At 50.8% G+C, this 24374-nt stretch overlaps 1 protein-coding gene across 4 annotated transcripts in view; it reads left to right on the top strand.

Moving 5' to 3' along the window:
* The window catches only part of LOC144792108 (myoferlin-like), a 2487894-nt gene that overhangs the window by 265244 nt on the left and 2198276 nt on the right, over window positions 1-24374 (top strand). For all 4 annotated transcript variants that reach the window (XR_013602508.1, XR_013602509.1, XM_078666979.1 and 1 more), the window contains exon 5: window positions 2206-2281. Coding sequence is in view for 2 of the 4 variants with exons in the window: in XM_078666979.1 (XP_078523105.1) it covers window positions 2206-2281 (76 nt within the window). In the remaining 2 variants the exon portion in view is untranslated. The remainder of the gene's footprint in view (window positions 1-2205; window positions 2282-24374) is intronic.

Below are 24374 nucleotides of genomic sequence, written 5' to 3'. Positions count from 1 at the left end.
CCCGCAAATAGACCTCTTGGCCACCAGAGAGAACGCCAAATGCCCAAGCTTCGCAAGCAGGCATCACCACCCAGGAACCCTCGGAAATGCATTTTCCATTGCATGGCGCAACGTATTTGCGTACGCCTTTCCGCCATTTCCACTGATACCCAGGGTTCTCAGGAAGATGAAGTCGGAGCCCTGCACTCTGATTCTAATCGCTCCATTCTGGCCGAGGCAGCACTGGTTCACGGACCATCATCGCCTCTATGCCCAGCCACCTCTTCGCCTGCATCAACATCCAGCTCTGCTCACAATGTCCCAAGGACAGGTACTTCTCCCGAATCTGAGCTCTCTAAAATTGTCAGCTTGGCTCCTGAATACCGCGAATTCAGCCACCTAAACATTCCGCAGGAGTGCAGAGTCGTCCTTGCAAAAGCTAGAGCGGACAGCACTAATAAAACCTACTCACTAAAATGGAAGCGGTTCTGCTCTTGGTGTGTGGCTAAAGGATTCCACCCCTTCCGCATCACTCCACAGCAGCTGCTACCATACTTACTGCATCTAGCGCAATCGGGCCTCGCACACGCATCCATCAAAGTGCATCCAGCGGCGATCTCCCGATTCACAAGGACTGCTATGGGTCCATCCCTGTGGGCAAACAGACTTATAAAACAATTCCTTAAAGGTCTTTTCAGGTCCTTCCCACGACCAAGACCGATCCCTCCGTCGTGGCACCTCAATGTGGTCCTTCACCAATTAATGAAGCACCCCTTTGAACCCATCCATAAAGCGGAGATCAAATTCATCTCATGGAAAACGGCCCTCCTCCTAGCTTTGACCTCTGCCAGAAGGGTCAGTGAGCTGCAGGCCCTCTCAATCCAATATCCTTTTATGCAATTCAGGACGGACAGAGTCATTCTACGTACTAATCCTTGGTTTATTCCGAAAGTCCCCTCAGACTTCCACCTAAATGAACCAGTGGTACTCAGGTCGTTCTTCCCAAATCCTACCACTGCAGCCGAGAAAGCTCTGCATTCCCTCGATCTAAAGAGATGTCTTAAATTCTACATCGACAAGACACAACACTTCCGAAAATCAGCTCAACTCTTTATTGCCTTTAGTAGACCACGGAAAGGCATGCCTTTGACGAAACAAAGCATTTCAAGGTGGATTTCTTCAGCGATCACCTTTTGCCATGACAAGGCCGGACGGCCTTTGGACTCACGAGTCAAAGCTCATTCGACAAGAGCCATGTCCACGTCTGCGGCGCTGTTCGCTGGAGTGCCGGTGGTGGACATCTGCAGAGCGGCGACCTGGAAGTCCCCGCACACCTTCACCAGGCACTATTGCCTGGATACTGAGCTGATGAAGGATGCAGCAGTGGGCCGAGCAGTGCTTCGCCATCTATTCCAGTGAGGTGAGCCTTCCTACATCCCTCCATCCTTTACTGGTATGCACATTTCTTTGCTATTACTTACATGTCTTTGCAATTTGTTGATTTGCAACCGTGTGATATGTATTGCCTACATACTCATATATGATGTTCCATCACAAATGTGCATTATATATTGCTTGCTACTCTGATTCAGGCAAGTGAATCTATGAAAGACACCCAAATACTGGATAAGAAATGCGTTACTTACCTGTAACTGCAGTTATCCAGTATTAGTGTCTTTCATAGATTCACATGCACCCTCCCGCCTCCCCTGGAAGGACTCACCTCTCTCTACCAACTTTACGCCTACCTAGCTTGGTGCGTACGAAAATCTGAGAGACTTGGGCTCCTGACAGGAAGGTTCTATAAGGAGGTGGTAGCTGATTGGTTGGTTTCTTTACTTTGGTCCTTTTTACAAAAGGACACAGATAGGCCACTAGGGTGGGACCCTTGGGCCTACTCTGTTTTGGTCCTTTTTACATAAGGACGTGGATAGGACACTAAGGTGAGATCCTTAGGCCTATTCTTTTCTATGTATGTCTCTAGGACATTACTTTTTTATATACCGGAGGCTCCCGTCTCGACGACGGGGAATGATTCAGGCATGTGAATCTATGAAAGACACTAATACTGGATAACTGCAGTTAAAGGTAAGTAACGCATTTCTTGCTGTTGGAGTTCCATCAATTTGTGCGTGTTGTATGGTAGGTTCTGTTCATGGTGGGGTGGGGTTGTACAGGGCAACCTCAGCCTGTGCACTGATTCATGTTCCTGTTTTTCATTTCCAGATTACCATTAAATTGAAGGTATTGTACGTTTCCGCTGGAAGAGCAGAGTCCATTGATGAACTTCAGACCAAATACGGTAAGGAGACAGGACCCTGTGTGTGACCTGCAAAGAGCAATTAAAAAAAATCCCACTTCTTTACAGTAAATCATGTAAGGGCACGTTAAGCCATGTTTGGTTTATAATATGCCACAGACGAAAGGCAGGACAAGGTGAGGAAATCTAGTTCACTGGATTTGCAGCATGAGGATGAAATGTGATCTAACAGAGGTGTATTATACTGAAAGGTGTATTTAAATAAAGATTTGTAGTGTAGTGAGGTATTGTGTGTGGTATGATGTAGACAGTTTATGTGGTCTAGGGAGCAAATATGGATTAGCAAGGAGGAGTAGACTATGGAAGGAAGCTTTGTGTAATTATGAGGAAATTAATGATGAGAGTGGTTTTATAAAGTGGTAGAGACCCATATCTGAGTACAGTGACAGAAGGGTATGTGGTCTATTGATCATGTAGCTTGATCTAGTGGAGAAGTATTCTAGTTCTCCAATATTGGATCTTCCATAGATTCACGTGCTTGAATCATTTCCCGTTGTCGAAGTGGGAGTCCCATGGTACAATAGAAAGCAGTATTCAATGATCTACAGAGAACTTAATGTTAAAACACATTCACTTCAATAACTTATTCACATCATTCATTTAGGACCAAAGTTCAGCCAATCAGGTGACACCACTCTAGAACACTCTCCACAGAGGCTTCGCTCCCTCAGATTTTTTACTGCACGTCATGTAATGGGAGTCGGTCTGATCTTTACAGTTTACTCCAATTTTCTGTATTTTGAAGAACATTTTCTCTTCAGGAAAAGCTTAAGACCTACAAGTAATAGATTCTGACTGTACAACCATGCCAGAACAAGTAAGAAGATAACTTTTCAGGCCATATGGCACATGTGGAAAAAACTGGCTGCACTCGGAGGATCCATGCATGAGTGCACCTACTGCCTACATCCTGAGCATATGGTAAAGGACTGTGAAATATGCTGCACTTTTCCAGCAAAGACTTAAAAGAAAGAAAGAGAAGGTTACTAATTTGGCTGCAAAACTTAAAATCTAAGTAAAACCCTCATTTCAAAGAGGATAGTGGTAACTCCAGAAAGACTGAAAAATCCCCAAAAAGTGAGTGGTCTCGTGAGCAAGTACTAACAGGCAAGGTCACCAATAAAGGCGATGAAAAAAGACTCATCACAGGCCATCAGGACTGTCTAAAACATTAGAAGATCGCTCTCATAAATCTGAAAACGAGAAAATCTCCTCAGAACAGGTTCAGTCTGAACCTACTACTCCTTTAAAGTCAGAGGTGCATTTAAAGAAGTCATCCTCTCTACCAAGGGTCTCAAAACTGCATCTTGAATTCTTGTTGATGATGAAACCGTTGTCTACATCCTTGACAACGACAGCGTCAACGGTAACTGCAGCGACTACGAGGTCGACATTTACATGTTCTGCTCCATCGCTGATCCTTTCCGTGTCATTGATACCATCGACGATACTGTCTGCGAGAACATCATCAACGCTGGCATCGTCGACCAAGGCATCATCGACAAGGAAATCCTCAGCAAAGACATAGTTGATGACAGCACCATAGGATAAGGAGCCCGTCAACGACAACACCGAAAAAGGAGCCCTACGACAACGAAACTATCAATGCTAATGTCAACCTCAAATACACTTTCCAGAAGGGAAAAACATCTACAGACATATTGCAACATGCGCACACATCCCCAAGTAAGGTATCTCCTTTTCCACCAGCAAAGCTCCTTCTGAACTGCACATATTCCCTCTGAACTGCATGTAAAATGTCAAGAGGATGATGGGGACCAGTATTTTGAGGCACCCCGAGCAGTACAAAGACCAGCATTATAGTTCTGATCTCCAACAGTTACAGGAAGATTTATTACAAACTCCACTTGCTCTGGTGAATAATCTTCAAAGCATGCAGCAAAATCTTTATAGAAGGTTTCTAGAGCCTACACCAGTTGCTTCCACAGCGCAACCAACAATACCAATGCAATCCCCACAGTTTCAAATCCCTGCTACGTGCACACTTCGTACTCTTACTGCACCTTCATCTCCACTGGCACTAACATTAGCAGAACAACCAACAGATGACGAACTTTACTTGGACAAGCATAAGGAAGAAGAAGAGATTAGACATTAGATCAGTTCTCAATTTATGGGATGACTACCTAACCGTTACACCATCTCTGCCAGTACCACCACCAGTGGACTCTTCACCAGATAACATTGATGATTTCCACAACCTTATGTAAAGGGCGGCTAAAAAATTCCAACTTCCCTTGACCACGAAGCAGTCATATTGTTTCCTTTATAACTTTATGGAACCTACAAAGAAATCAGTTGGGGCTATTCCTATCGTTGATTTTATTTGGGAGGCAGGCTGTGAGAAGTTGGCCTGGTATATGATGTTCACTATTCTAGTGAGCACCTTGCACCAGTCCAAACAACCCTTATGGTGATGGTTGTAAAGTCAACCTTAGAGACCAGCTATCCTTGTGGTAGCATGGACAAAAGCAGTCTTAGGCTAAACTCAAGAGAGCATGTGAAGCCAGCTGTTTTACCATATGTAACCCCTTTAATAACAAGTGAAAGGACACCACACAGGTTGTATATCAAAATATATATGTATTTATTTCTAACACAATCCTCTGAACTCTTTATGAGGTCAGAGGCACCAGCACATAACAAGATACTTAATTAAAATACAATAAATTGCACAAAATACAGTAATGCCCTAGGGGCACTTCGAACCATATACTAAAATAGTGGTATAAGAACCACGTCACGAACAAAGGAAAGGCCTAGGGCCTGGAGAATCGCTGGGGCTACGCTGTACTACCAAAGGTTAGGGAGCAGGAGGCCCACGGGATGCGCGTGCAGTGTCTTTACACGCACGCAAGTTACCATAGAGTTAGAATGGGAACGAAAGATTTGGAAACTAGTTCTTTTAGGATACTTCCGGATGGACTAGGGAAAAGCTACTTGAAACTAGGACACTAGGATAGTCAATACCCACAGGAGTACCAAAATACTCGCGTTACCTCACCCACAGGAAGCGGGTGCATAGGTGTCAAAGGGTGTCGGGTTTCGTCGCAGATTCCTATGGAGCCCTGGAGAAAGATGCTGCAGGCGACCAGGAGAGAAGTGTCCGGGTGGATCCAAGGGCGGATCGAGGATGAAGAGTACCTGAAAGCAGAGGGCACAGAGTCTGGGTCACTAGCCAGTGACCAGGATGGAACCAGGAAGGAACCAGGCTATGTCGCGAAGCAATCAGGTGATGTTGTGAAGCTTGTCTCTGCAGCCAAGTGGACCAGGAGGTGTCGACGACGACCAGGAGCTGGATACGGACTGTCCCTCTCGCTGTCGGCGGTGTCGGCTTCCGGATTGGAGTCAACAAGCCTTGGCAAAGGAAACCCACGTAGGAATCGAAGATGGCTTCTTAATCAGACCAGCAAGGTCTGATGGGCTGCTCCTTTTCAGGGGAGCAAGGGCCAGTCTGGAGCAACCAGACCAGCATTGTAAATCGAAGGTTTTGTCATCACAGAGGCCACTAGCCAACGGGCAAGTGACCGGACAGACGCGTCAAGCAGGAAAATGCAGAAGGGCCCCACGCAGAACTCGTGTAGTGTGGATGGCTGATCTTCGGTGCAGTTGGTGCTCGGGGCTGGGGCTTCTCAATCCCCAATGCACAACTTCGAGGGTGCCTCAGAAGTTGCACGGAAAGCAATTCGCTGGCTTTCCAAGACGGCCGGTCCCACGTCTCTCGTCGCCTCCACTGGTCTCAGCTCTGGTGTGACTGTGGATCGGGCTGTTGGAAGGCTGGAAGTCCGGGTCTTGTCAGACTCTGTGCTCGGGCTCCGGCGGGAGCGTCGACAAAGCAAACCGTTGATCGCTTGATGGTGCCTGCTTGCACAGGGTGGTCACTCCTTGACCACAAGGGAGATTCTTCAGTCTTCTACGTCGAGTAGGATGTCGAAGGTCCAGAGTTTTGTTTCAGAGTTTCAGTCAGGATAAATCTAAAGTCTTGGAACTCAGCTCCTACCTATATACCAAATTTAGGGGCTGGATTACCTGCTAGGTCCCTCCTATGGGTGGGACCCAGGAAGGGGGTGATTACACCCCTTTCCCTTTGTCCAGTTTCGCACCAGAGCTGGGGCCGGAGTGCCCCAGCACCGGTTTGAACTGGACTATGCATGGGACACCTTGTGTGCCCCAGGCAGTGTCTCATTTCATTCAGCACTCCCTGCCCCAATACACTATAGCCTGTCTGGGGTGGTGCTAGCACCTCCCAAGGCAGGAAACCTATTGTCCAAGCCTCCCTCGCTGGAAGGACTCCCAGCAGCAGGAGGTCAGGCTTGTGTCTGTGGCAGCAGCATCCATTTTGTGATGCTGAGACTCTGGTTAACTTTAACCGGGATTAGTAGGAACAACATGTCTTCTCCCTCTGGAAGGGTGGAATGCTACCCCCGTCGCCAGAACTGGCGAGGGGGTAGTATTCCAAAGCGTATGACACCTAACACGACATGTTTTGATAAAGCCAAACCAAAGTTATCATTTAACCGCGAGGTTCATAATGCACTTAAGAGTATATGGTATGGCTATATCGTAGAACAGCTATAAGGACATGGTTCCGAAAGCTGCAGACAGGCTCAGCTCATGCTAGAGCACCATCTCACATAAAACCATGCACTCTGCCTTCAGGATTGTTAAGGCCTGCCATAGTAGTGACTTATAGGTGCATATGTGTCTATATATAATGGTAGGTATAGGAATACTATACCTAAGCAAGGGGTGATTACATGACCTTGCCCCAGCTGAGTGATCAGCCAGTTGATTACATGACCTTGCCCCAGCTGAGTGATCAGCCAGTTGTGTCAGTTTGGATGGCCAGCCAGGGGTGGCAAAAGATATGCTGCAGCCCCTGGTAGGCCTTGGGTGCACCTATGCCCTGGGTACCTATAGTACACTGTACAGGGACTCACAAGAGTGACCCAAATCCCAATTGGTGATGTACCTAAACTACATGGTGTGAAATTTAGAGAGGGAACAGCAGGGCTGTGGGTCTGATTAGCAGGCCCACAGCCACATTAAGTCGAAAACCAGTGAAGCAAAAAGCAAAAAGTGGGGTGACCATAGGAAAGCAGACCCTACTCTCCTACACAGGCAATAAAACTATGAAACATCCAGCCACAGTATCAGCAGTGTTGCCTAGACTGGACAAGAAATGTAAGGCAGCTGATGATGCGCCAGCTTGTTTAATTGGCCATCCGAAGCCTGGTTCAGTCGTAACACAAGCGCCCCAGCGTCGCTCAAAGAACCCTTCTACTCCCATTCCCACGCCACTAGATAGAGATGGCCAACTATTGGGCAATATTGTAAAATGCGTTCTCCACCATTGCAGCCACTATTGTTAGATTAAGCAATTTGTTCGCTATGCTAGGCCGCTACAATAGATAAATGTGCCCACATATCACCAGACACATTGATCGCTTGCCAGAGGATGCGAGAGTGGAAGCTATGAAGATATTACAAGAAGGAAAGAGAATCTCCGCAGAGAGGATTGATGGTGCAATAGATGTATCATCAACTGGATTTAGGCAACTAGCAGTGCAGCTGTCATTAGAATGTAATGATGGCTGAAGGCAACATCATTCAGGACAGAAATAGTAAGTAAAATTCTGATACATACATCTGCCTTGTGGATTCCTCACCTTGTGAATATCCCCCTGCGTAAGCAGCTTCCGGAAATTCTTCACAGAGGCACGGCATCGCGCGCGACTCCGCTGACGTCACCGACCCCATATCAGGCCCACGCCGGCGTGATGACATCAGTTCCCTTTTTTTCCGCGTCGTCGACGCTAACGGTTTTCTAGGGATCGTCCGTAGCTTTTACAGTAACTTTGTTACCTTGTGTTGTTGGTGTTTCATTGTCTCTTCTCTTTCGACATGTCTTTGAAGAAGACCGGATTTAAGGCCTGTGGAGAATGCGGCAAGACCATGTCCATTACGGATCCGCATGAATGCGGCTTATGGTGTCTTATCTCCGACCACGACGTCGAGGACTGCCGGTCTTGTAAGAACATGACACCTAAGGCCCTCCGGGAGAGAGAAGCTAAGCTTCTTGTGGCGAAGCTTAAAGGAAGTAAGGAGAAGAAGAAATCGAGGTCACGGACTCGACGCTCGAGGTCAAGATCTCGCTCGAGGTCGCGATCGGACTCGTCCTCGGCCCATGCTTCGAGGTCGTCTAAAAAGAAGCATCAAAAGAGGACCCATGAATCCCGACATCACTCGAGGAAGGATTCGGGTTCTAAGCCGAAGTCGCAGGTGAAGCTGGTTGAGAAAGAGATGGTGTCTTCGGCTTCGGAAGATCAGGACGCCGGGGGTCAGGCGTCGCATCCGGATTCGCCAGGTTCGCCGAAGCAGACAGCGAATCCATCTCCGGTTCCATTCCATCCTCTGGATCGTGAGGATGAAGTTGAGGGGGAGATGGTTGGAGAGGGAGAGGCTCCGTTGCCCGAAGTTCTGTCGACTCCGGTGCACCAGCCTGAAGAGGAGGTCGACGTCGATTCCACGCCCTCAAGAACAGCCTGGGCGTTTGTACCCAGCCTTTCCGGCTCCAGGTCAGGATCCGACGCATTTTCTAAATGCGATGTATGGTATTTATTCCAGGGCTATGTACCCCTCTGGGACTCCTGTTGGTCCCACGGCGTTTGGTCTGGGTGTTCCCCAAACCTATGCTCCTGCGCCCTTTATGCCCTTTATGCCGGCTCCAGCGCCGCATTGCCATTTTCCGACGCCGGCGAGGCCTTCGACTCCGAAGCCATCGACGCCGAAGTCGATGACGCCGAATCCTTCTACGCCGAGTCCATCATCCCTGATGCCGAACCCTGAGCGACGTCGTGGGATTCTTCCTCGTCGGGCTCGGCGCCGGCTCCGACTTCGACGGAGCCGACAGTGGATCCGGCGGCTTCGAATGTGAAGCACAGGTCGAGGCGTGAAGCCCAGAGGCTGATGGAGGAAGAGAGCTATCGTGAGGAGTATTTGGAGGAGGGTGAGCTGCAGGATCCTGAGGACCCTTTTGAGGATCTTTCAGTTGCCAGTGGCCTTGAACTGTCCCCTGAGTGGGATTTGGTTTCAGTACCGGACGAACCCTCTAAAGATGTGGCTCCATACCACGTTGTGATTAAGAAGGCTGCAAGTTTGTTGAACATTGCTTTACCCTCTGCTGAGTTCAAGTCAAATCTTCTCACAGAGGTCCTTCACTCTCCATCATCGGTGACTGAACCTTTACTGCCCTTTAATGATGCCCTTAAAGTTCCAATTTGAGAGGTTTGGAAGAAACCCTTGTCAGCTCCTGCTGTGTCTAGGGCTGTTGCCAGAAGGTACAGGGCTGCTCCTGATGACCCAGGATTTGTATCCACTCACCCTCTGCCTGAGAGTTTGGTGGTGCAGGCGGCCTGTTCCAAATGATCAACGGGAGCTTTTCCTCAGGTTCCAGCTGAAAAAGAGTCGAGAAAGCAGGATCAGGCTGCTAAAAAGGTTTTCTCCTCCGCCAGTATGGCGCTGAAGTCTACAAATGCGACCTGCCTGATGGGGCGTTATATTCACGCCCTTATGGACACTGTAAAACAGTTGGTGCCCAAGTTGCCGGAGGAGGATAGAAAAGACTTCCAGGAGGTCATCTCTGACACTCAGGCTGCAGCAAGGCAGGTGATTCAGAGTGGTTTGGACACGGCGGACTCTGTGGCAAGGGTCATGGGCTCTTCTGTAGCTACGAGGAGAGCTGCGTGGCTGAAGTCGAGTGAATTTTCTTCAGATTTCCAATCTACGTTGTTGGATCTCCCGTTCGACGGATCTGGTTTATTTGGCAAGAAGGCAGACGCTGCTTTAGAACGCTTTAAAGACAGCAGGGCGACAGCCAAGTCATTGGGCCTTCAAACCAGGGGCACTTTTGGAAGGCGTACTAGAGGGTTTAGCAGATCTTCCTTTCGATCCTACAAGTCAACGCAGCAGCAGCCGCAGCAGCAGCAAAACACGCTGTACAGGTCTTATAGGGGCAAGCAAAGAGACCGCTCTCGAGGCCGTCAAATCTCCTCCTCTTCCCCGTCCCAGCCCCCTGCCAATGCAGCAAAGCAGCCCTAGATCCGCCATTCCGGATCATGTGGCACCGGTGGGGGGTCGGCTTACCCATTTCCTACGAGATTGGGAATTGATAACATCGGATCTTTGGGTTCTCAATCTCGTGGGGAATGGGTATGCTCTTCCCCTTCGGGAGTTTCCCCCAAATTACCCTCCTTGCCAGGGTTATTGTTCGGAGGACCACCTGCTTCTCCTGCAGGAAGAAGTCCTGGCACTGTTCAGAAAAGGTGCGATAGAGGTGGTTCCGGAGCAGGAGAGGGGTCAGGGATGCTACTCCCGGTATTTTCTGATCCCCAAGAAGGATGGCAGGCTTCGGCCAATCCTGGATCTCAGGATCTTGAACCTTTACCTGAAACAGGAAAGTTCAAGATGCTCACTTTTGCCCAGGTTCTTCAAGCGCTGCTGGAAGAGGACTGGATGGTGTCGATCGACTTGCAGAATGCGTATTTTCATATTCCCATCTTGAAGTCGCACAGAAAGTATCTCCGTTTTACGGTTGGGTCGCAACACTACCAGTTTGCGGTCCTTCCGTATGGTCTTACTACTGCGCCTCGAGTCTTCACCAAGGTGATGGCAGTGGTGGCAGCACATCTCAGGAGGTCGTGGATTCCTGTATTCCCGTATCTGGACGACTGGCTGATCAAAGCGGAGTCGCCAGAGAAGGTGCTCCTTCATCTGCAAGAGACAACTCAGTTGTTGCACAGGTTGGGTTTTTCGATAAATGTACCCATGTCTCACCTGGTGCCCTCCCATCGCCACCTGTTCATAGGTGCGGTACTGGACACTACTGTATGTCGTGCATTCCCTCCTTCTCAAAGGATTCGCGACATACAGGAAATGATGCCTTTATTCTTCAATGGAGCGGTTGTTCCAGTCCTGAAGGTCTTACGTCTGCTCTGTCTGATGGCTTCTTGCATTCTGTTGGTCAACCATGCACGCTGGAACATGAGGGCACTCCAGTGGTGCCTCCGCAGGCAGTGGTATCAGCACAACGGAGATCTTAGGGAGTCAGTGAGGATCTCCAGAGAAACTGCAGCGGATCTGTCTTGGTGGAGCGTGGAAGGCAATCTGTCGCAAGGAAAGCCTTTTCAACTTCCTCCATCGGTGGCCACGGTAATAACGGATGCATCCACTCTAGGGTGGGGTGCTCATATGGGGGACCTGGAGGTCAAGGGTCTTTGGTCTACAAAAGAAAGGTTGCTTCACATCAACCTGCTGGAATTACGGGCGATACGTCTGGCACTCAAGGCCTTCCTCCCTTCCCTTTGCGGGCGGTCAGTTCAGGTCCTGACGGACAACACGACCGCGATGTGGTATGTCAACAAGCAGGGAGGAGTGGGGTCGCAGTGTCTCTGCAGAGAGGCTCTGCGTGTCTGGTCCTGGGTTCAGGATCATCAGATTTGTCTGATGGCAAATCATCTGGCCGGAGTTCAGAACGTTCGTGCAGACAGTCTCAGTCGGCAGTTCTCTGCCGACCACGAGTGGAGGCTTCATCCAGAGGTAGTTTGTCACGTCTTTCGGACGTGGGGAACTCCTCGGGTGGACCTGTTCGCCACTCGTGAGAATGCTCACTGCCCGTCATTCTGCAGCCTCCAGAGTCCGATGCAGGGAGCCTTGGGGGACGCGTTTCAGTTGAGTTGGGGCTCGCAACTCCTTTACGCGTTTCCTCCCATACCCTTGATTCCTCGGGTTCTGAGGAAAATTCGCCAAGACCGGGCCCAAGTTATATTGATCGCCCCGGATTGGCCAAGAAGGGTGTGGTACTCAGACCTTCTCCACCTCTCCTCTTACCCGCCGCTCCGTCTCCCTCACAGGGCAGATCTCCTCTCCCAGATGGAAGGGCAGGTACTACACCCCCACCTCCAGACCTTACACCTTCATGCCTGGAGATTGAACGGGGCAACCCGAGTTCCTTTTCTTTCCCACACGATGTGGTGGATGTCATTTTGTCAGCCAGGCGTGACTCCATTAAGTCCATTTATTCCTATAGATGGTCAAAGTTCGTTGCTTGGTGTGGGGAGAAGTCCATTGACAATTAAGGGCTCGTTTGTCCAATATTCTTCAATTTGCTCTTTCCTTGGCCCAGCAGGGTTTTACGGTGGCAACCATTAAGGGTTATTTGTAGGCCTTATCGGCTTTCCTTTGTTTGCCTGACCAGCCCTCTTTGTTTAAGTCACCTATTGTTTTACGGTTCATCAAGGGCCTTATCAATAAATTTCCTCCCACTCCTTTTATTGTACCTCAATGGGACTTGAACCTTGTTCTTACATTTTTGATGGGTTCACCTTTTGAGCCTTTACACTCATGTCCCTTGAGGCTTTTGTCTTTCAAGACGGTCTTCCTTGTAGCAATTACCTCGGCAAGGAGGGTAAGTGAGCTTCAAGCTCTTAGTTCAAGGCCCCCGTTTTTATCCATTCATGCTGATCGAATGGTTCTTAGGACCAGGGCTGCTTTTCTGCCGAAGGTGGTAACTCCTTTCCACCTGGGGCAATCCGTTACCCTTCCTACCTTCTATCCTCCCCCTCACCCTTCCAAGGAGGAAAGCTTGGACCCTAAGAGGGCGGTGAGCTTCTACCTGGACAGGACAAGAGAGTTCAGGTTGGATGACCAGCTGTTCGTTGGATTTGCTGGCTGCAGGAAAGGAAGATCTGTGCACAAGCGCACGCTTTCAAGATGGATAATTATGTGCATCAAGATCTGCTACTCCCTGGCGGGTAAGTAACTTCCAGAGGGTATAAGGGCTCATTCAACTAGAGCTAAGTCTGCAACATCTGCTCTTTCTAGAGGTGTGCCTGTAGAGGACATTTGCAGAGCGGCAACTTGGGCTTCCCGCCACACTTTCGCGAAGCATTACTGCTTGGATACCGAGGTGAGGAGGGACGGCCACTTTGCGCGCTCTGTCCTCCAGGATTTCTTGGTATAGGAGAGTGGACACCCTCCTCCGGGAGTTGGGACTGCTGTGGGACTCTATTCACAAGGTGAGGAATCCACAAGGCAGATGTATCTATCAGAAGAACAAGTTACTTACCTTCGGTAACGCTTTTTCTGGTAGATACAGTATCTGCCTGTGGATTCCTCACTGACCCGCCCGCCTCCCCGTTGTCCACTCTTGTATACCATGTTTATTGTATATATTTATATATATTTCTTGTCAAAGGAAATGTTTATTACATTTTGCTTTCCCTTATTGTTTTCGCACTATGTGTGTAATCTGGACATTGTGTACTGTGTATACTTTGTATTGTTCTACTGCCATTGGTCCGCCCGTGTGCCTCGAAGGCACGGAAAAAAGGGGCGGAACTGATGTCATCACGCCGGCGTGGGCCTGATATGGGGTCGGTGACGTCAGTGGAGTCGCGCGCGATGCCGTGCCTCTGTGACGTCGGTCCACGTCGGCGCGAAGCTACAAAAAGAATTTCCGGAAGCTGCTGGCGCAGGGGGATATTCACAAGGTGAGAAATCCACAGGCAGATACTGTATCTACCAGAAAAAGCGTTACCGAAGGTAAGTAACTTGTTCTTCTTGACATGTCATACTATGGCAAAGGACTGTTTGGCAAGCATGTGAGTGATGCTTTTCAAGCTATCAAAACGGACACGGATACTGCCAGGTCATTAGGAACATTACAAATGAGGTAGCTGCCATATCAGGGAGCAAGGGAAAGAGGACTATATTCCTCTAGAGGAGGTTATCAACCATCCAGGCATCAATTCCAAACTTTTCAAAATCAATACGTATCTCAGTATCTCCAAAATCTGATAGAGACAACTAGCCGCAGATTTCTTAACGTAGAATAATCCCCAGGCGGGAGACTGGTTCCGGAAACTTTTTGCTCAGCATCTCTGCGTGCCGGGGGGACGGCATCACGCCGCTCCGCCCAGGGGTCGTCCGCGTACATAACGTCAGCGAGGTCACATAAGTCCCACCCCGACGCGCCTATGTCAGTTTTTTCCTTTTCTGCGTGCAGCGCAGATCAGGTTTGTGCTCCGGGCCTGTTTAGGCCTTTCCCTTCACTATTGTTTGTTGTGGAAACAGTGTGCGGATGCCTTCGGGCTTTAAGACGTGTTTGTCGTGTGGATGCCTTATGTCGGCGACGGACCCTCACCTCAGTTGCATGTGGTGTTTGGGGGAGGATCATGGCTCCACTGATTGCGAGGCGTCCCAACAGTTGAAGCCGAAGTCGCGGCGGGAGCGCCGGATGAAACTTCTCTCTGCTCGCCTGTCCAGATCGGCTTCCCCACCTTGATCAGCTTCTGCGGAAGGCTTTCGAAGCAACCATCGTCGTCGGCGTCCTCATCCCTCTCCTATGCCGCAAGAGCATCGCTCCCCTGTCGGTAAGTGTGGACTATGGCGCCTCTGCCTCGCCACAAACTCCAGCAGGAGTCCCTGTTGTGTTGCTGGAGGTTGCCGGGGCTCGGGTCGCATCCCCGAACCCCTCTAGGCCCTCTGGACAGGCGGCGACCTTGATTGAGGCCAAGGTGACGCCGCTACGGCGCCGGCAGCAGCTGGCCCTGGCGGCGCCACAGGGGTCGGCTGACCCCCCTCGCCCTGTCATTGGTCGAGGTTGGCCGGGGACCCCTCGTCTCCCTCCGAATCCCTCCACGCAGGCGGCTGCCTCGTCGAGGTCGAGTCGGCCTTGGTGGCGCAACATGGGCCGCCGGACCCCCATCGTCCCATTATGGGTCGAGGCTGGCGGGGGGCTCCTTGTCGCTCCCTGGGTCCCTCTCGTCCCTCCACGCAGGCGGCTGCCTTGTCGGAGGTCCATTCGGAGCCGCCCCTTGGCCACCTTGGCTCCGACCCAGCCCCGGTCCCCTGCGCTGTGAGGTGTCGAGGAAGCCTGTCCGGCGTCTCCCTTGGCGCCGGACGATGATGATGTCCTGCCTTGGGCTGCTGACTCTATGGTGCCTGACAGGTGTCGTGTCACGGACTCATCTTTAGACACCCCCTCTTCTCCGGAGGTTGGGCGCCTGCTGGTGTCGTCCTCGCTGGAGACGGGCCTCCACGTCGTGTCTTTTTCCCCGACGTCGTCCAAGGATGGCTCCTCACCGTTGCCATGGATTTCACCAGAGGAGCTGCAGGTCCCCCACTCCTCAGTCCCTATTTCTCCTTTCCCGACCTGGCCTTTCCCCACTCCGGTTGGCTTCGGGGACGGCCGCCTTAGATTGCAGCTGTCACCCACAGAGAAGCTGGTTTCCCTACCGCGGGGCCCTACGTATGTGGGTGCGGCCTTCGCTCGCGCTGTGTCCACGGCTGTGGGTATTTTGCGCATGGGTGATCCAACTTCCCATTTTCCCGCGCATCATCTTCTGGAAGTTCTCCCCCAGGGCTCTGTTGCGAGGGAGCTGCTGCTTCCCTTTGAGGGTTCGCTCCATTCTTCCCTGATGGGGACTTGGGGGTGCCCAGCCTCGGGGGATCCGGTGACCCAACACCTTCTGCACCGGCACCTTCCGGTACCGCGTGACCCGGTATGTCTTTCCCTCCACCCCTCTGCCTCAAGCCCCCTTTTGCGGACTGCCTTTCCTTCCCTGCCGCTGCTGTTGTCTCCACCATCACAGGAGGCCCGCTGGCTAGTCTCTTGGGGTCGCAATATGTTCGCCCCGACCAGTGCGGCTCTACGGGCCCTTAACACTTTGTGTGTTGGCTAGGGACACCTCTTGTTTGTGGGACTCTGCTGAGTCCCTGGGATCCGCTGCTTCCCAGGAGGATGCTAGGGTTGATTTAAGGCACCATGCGTGGATGTCTGGGAGATGGCGGCATTCATTTTTCGCTCCGTTGCTCTTTGTCGCCAGGCTTGGCTTCGGGACAGTGTGTTCCCGGAAAAGATGAGGGAACGGCTGGTTGATCTTCCCTTCGATGGCACTCTTTTGTTCCATGCCCCGGCAGACTCGGCCATCCGGAGGTTCTTGGCAGGGCATCGGCTGCCTCCTCCTCCTTCTCCCCCTTAGTGACCTGTGAGTTGCTCTAGTTCTTGGAAGTGTTCTTCCTTTGGGCGGGTCGCCCTAGTTGTTGTCTGGGTGCTTCGTGGCCACTTGAGTCCTCCTTGTTGAGACTGTGGTTCTGTTGGCTGCTGGATGGCCCTTCTTGACTGTGTGTTTTTGCTTGAGTTCTCTGCACCAGGTAGGCCCTGAGATTAGGCCTTCTGTTTTTTTCTCTTTGGCTGCTTGACAAGCCTTCTGCGGGGGTATTTACACGCATTTCTTTCTGTTGTCCTCTGCTGCGGAAGTTTCTCCCTAAGAGGGTTCCCATGTTTTGGGACGAAACATACCCTATGTGGGTAGTGGTAGCTGTTATATAGCTTGTTCTATGCTGGGGGGTTGTGGTCACCGGCGGGCTTCTGTTCTCCATGGCGTTTCCGTACGTTGCTGGTGCAATTCCTTTAGTGCTGGATTGGAATGCTTGGTGGCGCCCCGGGGTGGTCTTCTCCGGGGTCGCTACGCTGTTCGCCTGGTCTGCCTGCTGTCCACCTGGTCTGCCTGCTGTCTGCTTCCTGGCATCCTGGCTCTGGATCTTCTTATTTTGGGTCGTGTGTGCGGGCCCCTCTCTGAGGTGTGTCCGTGCCCTTCTTCACCTTAATGTTCTCTGTCCTGAGGGCTGTGATGACTTTTGTGTTCCTTCCTCTTTCAGGCACAGCCTGCCCGCTTTTCCTGGGTGCCCCGGGTTACTTTTTCTGCTTCGGACTGCTTGTTGCTGTTGGCGCCATTCTGTATGGTCTCTTGACTTCAGGCTGTGGTGGGCTCAGCTGCCTTCTTCGTGGGGTGTGTTCCGGGGGGGGGGGGGGGGGGAGGAGAGGGGGACTTGCCTTCCTTGTCTCTTTGGAGCCTCTAGGTTGATCTTCTTCCTCTCCCTTGCCTTGGCCTTGGATGGAGGTTCTGTTGCCTTGTATGGGCGTGGGGTGCTTCGGCCTCCCCTTGCCTTGCCATTATTTCCTCTGGTGATGGTGAACGGGCTTCCTCTCCTTTCTTCTCCCCCTCCCTCCCCCCCTTGGGGGTTGGTGGTGTTCTGCTTGTAGGGGTTCCCCTTGCCTGGGGGCGGGGCTCCTCACCCAGTTCGTTGGACTAGTCCCCGGTGGGACCCTTTGTTATGACCAGGCTGGTGGGTTCTTCTTGCAGACCCTCCTTCTCCGTGGGTATGGCTAGGGTATCTATTCTACTTTAAGGAATCTGCGGCTAGTAGTCTCTATCAGATGTACGAGTTACTTACCTTCGTTAACGATGTATCTGGTAGAGACAATTCTAGCCGCAGATTCCTTCACGACCCACCCTTCCTCCCTGTTCTGCGAGGACCCTTGGTTGGTCTCCTGCACTCGCCTCCGGTGGGTTGCTGTGTCTTCTGTGAGTGCTTTCTTTCACTCTTTCTGACAGGATGATTCGTCCTGTTTCTTTGTTCTTTTCCTCCTCTTGGCACATTGGAGGATGGGTTTATAGGTACTCCTGTGTCCCTACGCTCTAGTTGCTCCAGGATTGGAGCTTGCCTTCACTCTCTTCTCTCCCCTCCCTCTCCCCTTTGTTGCTACGGATTCTGGCCCCTCTGCTGCCCTCTGGGTTGGGGTCATCTGGCTGTGCCCTTGCCCTTTGTTCTTTTGGGGGGTTGTTGCACTCTGTCCTGGGGTTGGCTTGGAGGTTTGCAGTTCCTGCTTGTCTTGGAACTGGTTCCCCTTCGTTGGTCTTGGTGGGGGTTGTAGTCCTGCTACATGTTGTCATGACAGTTTTACATATGTTCCTTGTCTCCAGGGGAGGGGCTGCCTACATATGGCAGGGTGGCTGCTCAGGGCTGTGCTCTGTTCTTTATTCTTTCACTGTCTTTGGGTACTGCAGCGTCTGGCACTGCTCCTTATGGTGTTGTTTGTCACCATTCCTTTTTTCCAATCTTTCTGCTCTTTAGCACACTGTTCCCATACTCCCACAGCTTTTGTCTGATGGCTCCGCGTTGTGGAGCGGAAAAGTTCTCCGAAGAAAACTGACAGAGGTGCGCTGGGGTGGAACTTATATGACCTCGCTGACGTCACGTACACGGACGACGCCTGGGCGGAGTCGTGTGATGCCGGCCCCCCCGGCGTGTTGGGATGCTGGGCTAAAAGTTTCCGGATCCAGTCTCACGCCTGGGGATAATTCTACGTTAAGGAATCTGCGGCTAGAATCTTCTCTACCAGATACATGGTTACCGAAGGTAAGTAACTCGTACAACAGTATGGGTTCGAGGCATGTGGGCTGCTGAATTCATATCTATTGCATTAGATCGCCGCCTAGTGTTGGGTCCGGATGATTGCACATTGTTGTCCTGGAGAAGTCTTCGAAGTATCACGGGATAGGTGGCTCCTCCCCTGGACTACAGTGCGCATGGGCATCCTCTCCATCCTCAGATTGTTTTTTTCCGCCATTGGGTTCGGATGTTAAAATCTTAGCTCAAGTTAGGAAACTTTTTCTCAAAGCCAAAAGGCTTTCGCGAGCGTTGGTATCGTTTCGATCGGTATCGATAACATTTATCTACAGGACAGCGACTATCGGACGGCTTCATACACCTCTCGCATCAAGTTTCATCGACGATGGAGAGTCGAGGCCTTTTCAAAAGGTGTCTGCTTTGGAACGCAAAATATGCACACAACGACGTCCACCCTGTGTGCAACAAATGCTTGTCACCGGACCACAATGAAGACCAATGTATGGCCTGTGCCCGGTTCAGATCAAAGAAGACTCTTCGGACCCGACGCGCGGCTCGATTGCAATCGAATAGGCCTGCGCCGGAACCAGATAATATCTTCGGGACCGGAGACGAAGAAGTCGTCAAGATACGGGACCGAGATGAATCATCGGAGCAGGGATCCGACTATGAGGCCGATGGAGAGGAGTATCTGGAAGACGAGGAGAATTATGAAGTCGTCGACGAGGTAGGAGACGTCGACGTTCAGGCCCTTGGGGCCGAGGAAGATAGCTCAAAGGAGCTAGGCCCAACCGTCGATACGGGGGCCGATGGACATAATATCAATACGGCTCAGGTCGAGGGATCGCCACAAGGCCTTACCCAAGATCTACCTTCGAGTTCAACAGCCCCGCAACAAGGCCCGGCTTCGAACATTATCATTGAGCCATCGGTTTCGAAACCAACTTTGGTTGATCTCAGCAAAACGAAACCGAAGCCAGCACAGTCAAAATCGAAACCGAAAGTGCAACTGGCTCTCGTCGGCGCCAAGGCCTCAAAACCCTCGGGGCCGGCGAAACAAATGAGGGACTTCGATGCGGGGAGCTTCCAGAAGGCCCTCGACTCGAGTAGCGGGGCGCCAAAGGCCACGGTGAAGATCTTCGCGTCGAAGACGTCGATGCCGAAGGGAGCCGCTACGCAGCTCGACTCGAGACAGAGCTCCAATCCTCGATCAATGACGGGAACGGAGACGAACGTCGGTTCAAAGTCAGATGCGGGCGCGGTGCATGCGGAGCATACGGCCGAAGACATGGCTCTACACGTCGGGGAGTCGATTCAAAGAATCAGAGACAAGGCTTTGTCGGCGGGACCGAAGAAAGTCACAACTACCAAGTTGGTCACCGCGCTCGCTACCTCGGCGCCAATAAAATACGGTTTACCACCGCCAGTGAGGCCGAAGATGTTCGAGCCAAAACAGAGCATTGACCCCATGAAAAGACCTGCATTGACCCACAGGCCTGCAAACGAGACGGAAGAACAGGAACCGAGGAAGTTCATCGACTCGGAAACGGGGAGACTGACTATCTACAAAAGGAAAATAGTCCCAGAAAATCCCATGGAGTCTTTCAGGATTCCTCTTTAGAAAAAGAGGGGATCACCTGCGTCACCAGTGATGGTCGAACACTTGCAAACATATGAGCAAGAGCCTCAATCCTTTTCCCCTACATACTCGGATGCAGGGGCATGTGACGATAATAATGATGCTGATGACGATGTGATGGACACTGGTCGTGATGATCAGAACCACCCATGGGCAGACCCTGCTGACCCAGGCAACCCGCAACATGACCCTGATACTACGGTCTACAATATCAAAACATCACCAACTGAAGACACTACAGCTTTCAACGCTCTGATTAAAAGAGCTGCGTTAAATCATGACGTTGATCACTATGATACTGTGAAAGTAGACTTCCTTGTCGACACGTTCTCCACTTTCGAAAGAAGTGTAAAGACACTACCAATGCTCATGGGCGTTCTTAAACACGCCAAGGACATTTTCAAAGAAAACACTGGAGCAAGGGTAGTTAACCTGAGGATAGAAAAGAAGTATAGGCCGGCGCCCGTGGATCCTACCTATATTAAAGGTCAATTGCCTTTGGACTCTATGGTGGTTGCAAATGCAAGAAAGAGGGCAAACTCGCAGACAACAGGAGATGCGCCTCCGCCTGATAAAGAGTCAAAGATACTGGAAACATCTGGCAAAAGAGTGGCAGCACAGGCTGCAAAGATCTGGCGTATTGCTAATACTCAGGCGCTTCTGGCCAGATATGATAGGTCACACTACGATACTCTGGAGACATTATTACAGCACCTCCCCGAACAATTCAAGGACGGAGCAGAGCTGTTGGTTCAGGAGGGGAAGCTGATCTCCAACGCTTCCATCAAGTGTGCACTAGACACAGCTGACACTGCAGCTAGGGCTATAAACACTAGCGTCATGCTAAGGCGACATGCTTGGTTGAGAATATCTGGTTTCAAACCAGAAATACAGACCACCATTCTTAATCAGCCCGTTAACACTGGCTTCTTGTTTGGCCCTGAAGTTGATGCCACCCTAGAAAAAATTAAAAAGGACACGGAAACTGCTAAATCCATGGGAGCTCTGCAGTCGCAGCAGTTTCGGGGTGGTTCCTTTCGTCGCTCCAATAACAGAGGACCCTCAAGGGGCCAAAACACCCAACAAACGCAGTATAACAAGGGAGGTACACAATCCACCTACAATAAAAATACCAGGGGTGGATATAGAGGAAATAACATCAAGGGCACAGGAAGAGGAAACAACAACTCCAGATCCTCTGCCAATACCAAACAGTGACGCCTTGTCACTGCCCCCCGACCATCTAACACCTGTCGGGGGGAGACTACAACAGTTCCTGTCTGTATGGAAATCCATCACCACAGACAGGTGGGTACGAGATATTGTACAGTACGGGTATTGTCTGGAGCTTACAGCCACTCCACCCGACATTCCACCAAGACACCGTCCTATGTCCGCAGAGCACTTACACTTATTGCAGCAAGAGGTCGTCAGTATGCTGCAAAAAGGAGCCATAGAGCTCGTGCCTCTAGCGGAACGAGGATCAGGGGTGTACTCTCTGTACTTCTTGATTCCAAAAAAGGACGGGTCTCTCAGGCCCATACTCGACCTACGGCCTCTGAACCAATACATTCTGTCAGAGCACTCTCACATGCTCACCTTACAGCAAGTTCTACCGCTTTTAACTCTGGGAGATTTCCTCGCAACACTGGATCTCAAAGATGCGTACTTCCACATTCCCATGCACCCTTCCCACAGAAAGTATCTCAGGTTCACCATTCAGGATCAACACTACCAGTTCAAGGTCCTCCCCTTCGGAGTGACAACGCACCCAGAGTATTCACCAAGTGTCTGGCGACAGTGGCAGAACACCTAAGGAGACAGCACATACATGTCTACCCTTATCTGGACGACTGGCTTATTCAAGCAAAGTCGGCCCAGCTGTGTGCCAACCACGTGTCCCACACCATTCACCTCCTTCACGATCTGGGATTCTCACTGAATTACCCCAAGTCACATCTTCAACCCGCCCGCGTACGGCAGTACCTGGGCGCAACAATAGACACTCTGGCAGCCAAAGCTCAGCCAAATTCAGTGCGGATACACAGCATGCAATTGCTGATCCAAAAATTCAGACCTCAACACTCGCTTCAGGCAAAAGTGTTCATGCAGTTGATAGGCATGATGGCCTCCTGCATCTTCATAGTCCTGCATGCGAGACTACATATGCGACCGCTTCAGGAGTGCTTGGCACGTCAGTGGAACCAGGCTCAAGGGCAGTTAAAAGACCTAGTGTTGGTGAGCGGTCGGGTATACAACTCTCTGCATTGGTGGAATCCACAAAACCTTTGCAAGGGCCAACCGTTCCAAGAGCCTGTACCACAGGTAATACTGACAACGGACGCATCTCTCCAGGGATGGGGAGCTCATGTACTCCATTACACGGTGCAGGGACTATGGACGACACAGCAGAAGAAGATGCACATCAACCTTCTAGAGCTGATGGCAATCTTCATGGCGCTGAAAGCCTTCAAAGTACATTTGTGCAACAAAGTCGTGTTGATCCGGACGGACAACATGACTGCCATGTACTACACACAGAAGCAGGGGGGAACACACTCTCCACAGTTGTCTCACCTGGCTCAGAGCATGTGGAAGTGGGCCATTCAGAGGAACATGTTCCTCATGGCGGAACACCTCCCAGGCAAGGACAACCAAATGGGGGACCTGCCCATCAGGCACAGCCACCAGATGCACGAGTGGGAGATACATCCATCAGTACTCCAGCCGTACTTCCATCAGTGGGGTTATCCAGAGATAGACCTATTCGCCACAAGGGAAAACGCAAAATGCCGAAGCTTCGCCGCCAGGTTCCCACATCCGCAGTCGCAGGGCAATGCGATATGGATGAACTGGTCAGGCAAGTTTGCGTACGCTTTTCCCCCAGCGCCATTGATTCCGCTAGTGGCACGCAAACTGAGGCAACACTCGATGATGCTCATCCTGGTTGCTCCAACGTGGGCACGCCAACCATGGTACACCACGCTCGTGCAACTTTCCGTGGTGCCTCATCAAAGGCTGCATCTAACACCCAGACTTTTGACGCAGAGCCATTCAGCACCCAGATCCGCAACAGCTCAACCTGACGATCTGGCTCCTGAGGTCCTAGAATTTGGATACCTCAACTTGCCTCCAGACTGCATGAATATCATAAAGGAGGCAAGAAGACCCACGACTAGAGCATGTTATGCGGCGAAATGGAAAAGTTTTTGTCATATACTGCAACAATAATGACATTAACCCACTAGATGCATCTATTCAGAACATTATTTGTTATCTGCTGCATTTTTACAGATGTAATCTGGCTTACAGTTCCATCCGCATACATCTATCCGCAGTAGCAGCCTACCTGCAAAACAGGCAGCACCTATCCCTATTCAGAGTACCTGCAATTAAAGCCTTTCTTGAGGGACTCAAGAGAGTAATCCCTCCAAGACTTCCACCTTCACCAGTCTGGAACCTCAACCTGGTTCTCACAAGACTCATGGGGCCACCCTTTGAACCTCTACATTCATGTGAGATTAAATTTTTAACCTGGAAAGTGGCTTTCCTAGTAGCCATTACCTCACTCAGAAGAGTTAGTGAACTCCAGGCGCTAACCATTCAAGAGCCATTCATACAGGTTCACTCAAACAGAGTTGTTTTACATACAAACCCCACTTTTATGCCTAAGGTGATTTCGCAGTTCCACATGAACCAAACTATAGAACTGCCAGTTTTCTACCCAAATCCAGAAAATGTTGCAGAGAGATGCCTACACACATTAGATGTGAAAAGGGCCCTCATGTATTATATAGACAGAACTAAAGATTTCAGAAACACGAAACAACTGTTCGTCGCCTTCGCTCCACAGCATAAAGGCAATCCCATTTCAAAATCAGGAATAGCCAGATGGATCGTTAAGTGTATACAAATTTGCTATGAAAAAGCTCAACGCACTTTAACGATTCCTCCACGTGCACACTCCACACGCAAGTTAGGAGCATCCATGGCTTTCCTAGGGAGCATTCCACTAGAGGAGATATGTAGAGCAGCCACATGGTCCACTATTCATACATTTACGAAACACTACTGCGTAGATGTACACTCTAGACAGCAGGCAGCTGTAGGACAGGCTGTTCTCAAAACCCTTTTTCAGACTGCTGCAGCTGGCACAGGCGG

The sequence above is a fragment of the Lissotriton helveticus genome, chromosome 11, assembly GCF_964261635.1.
Source record: "Lissotriton helveticus chromosome 11, aLisHel1.1, whole genome shotgun sequence".
Lineage (NCBI taxonomy): Eukaryota > Metazoa > Chordata > Amphibia > Caudata > Salamandridae > Lissotriton > Lissotriton helveticus.
Note: the sequence above shows the minus strand (reverse complement) of the source record. Positions and strands in the feature narration are given on the sequence as shown.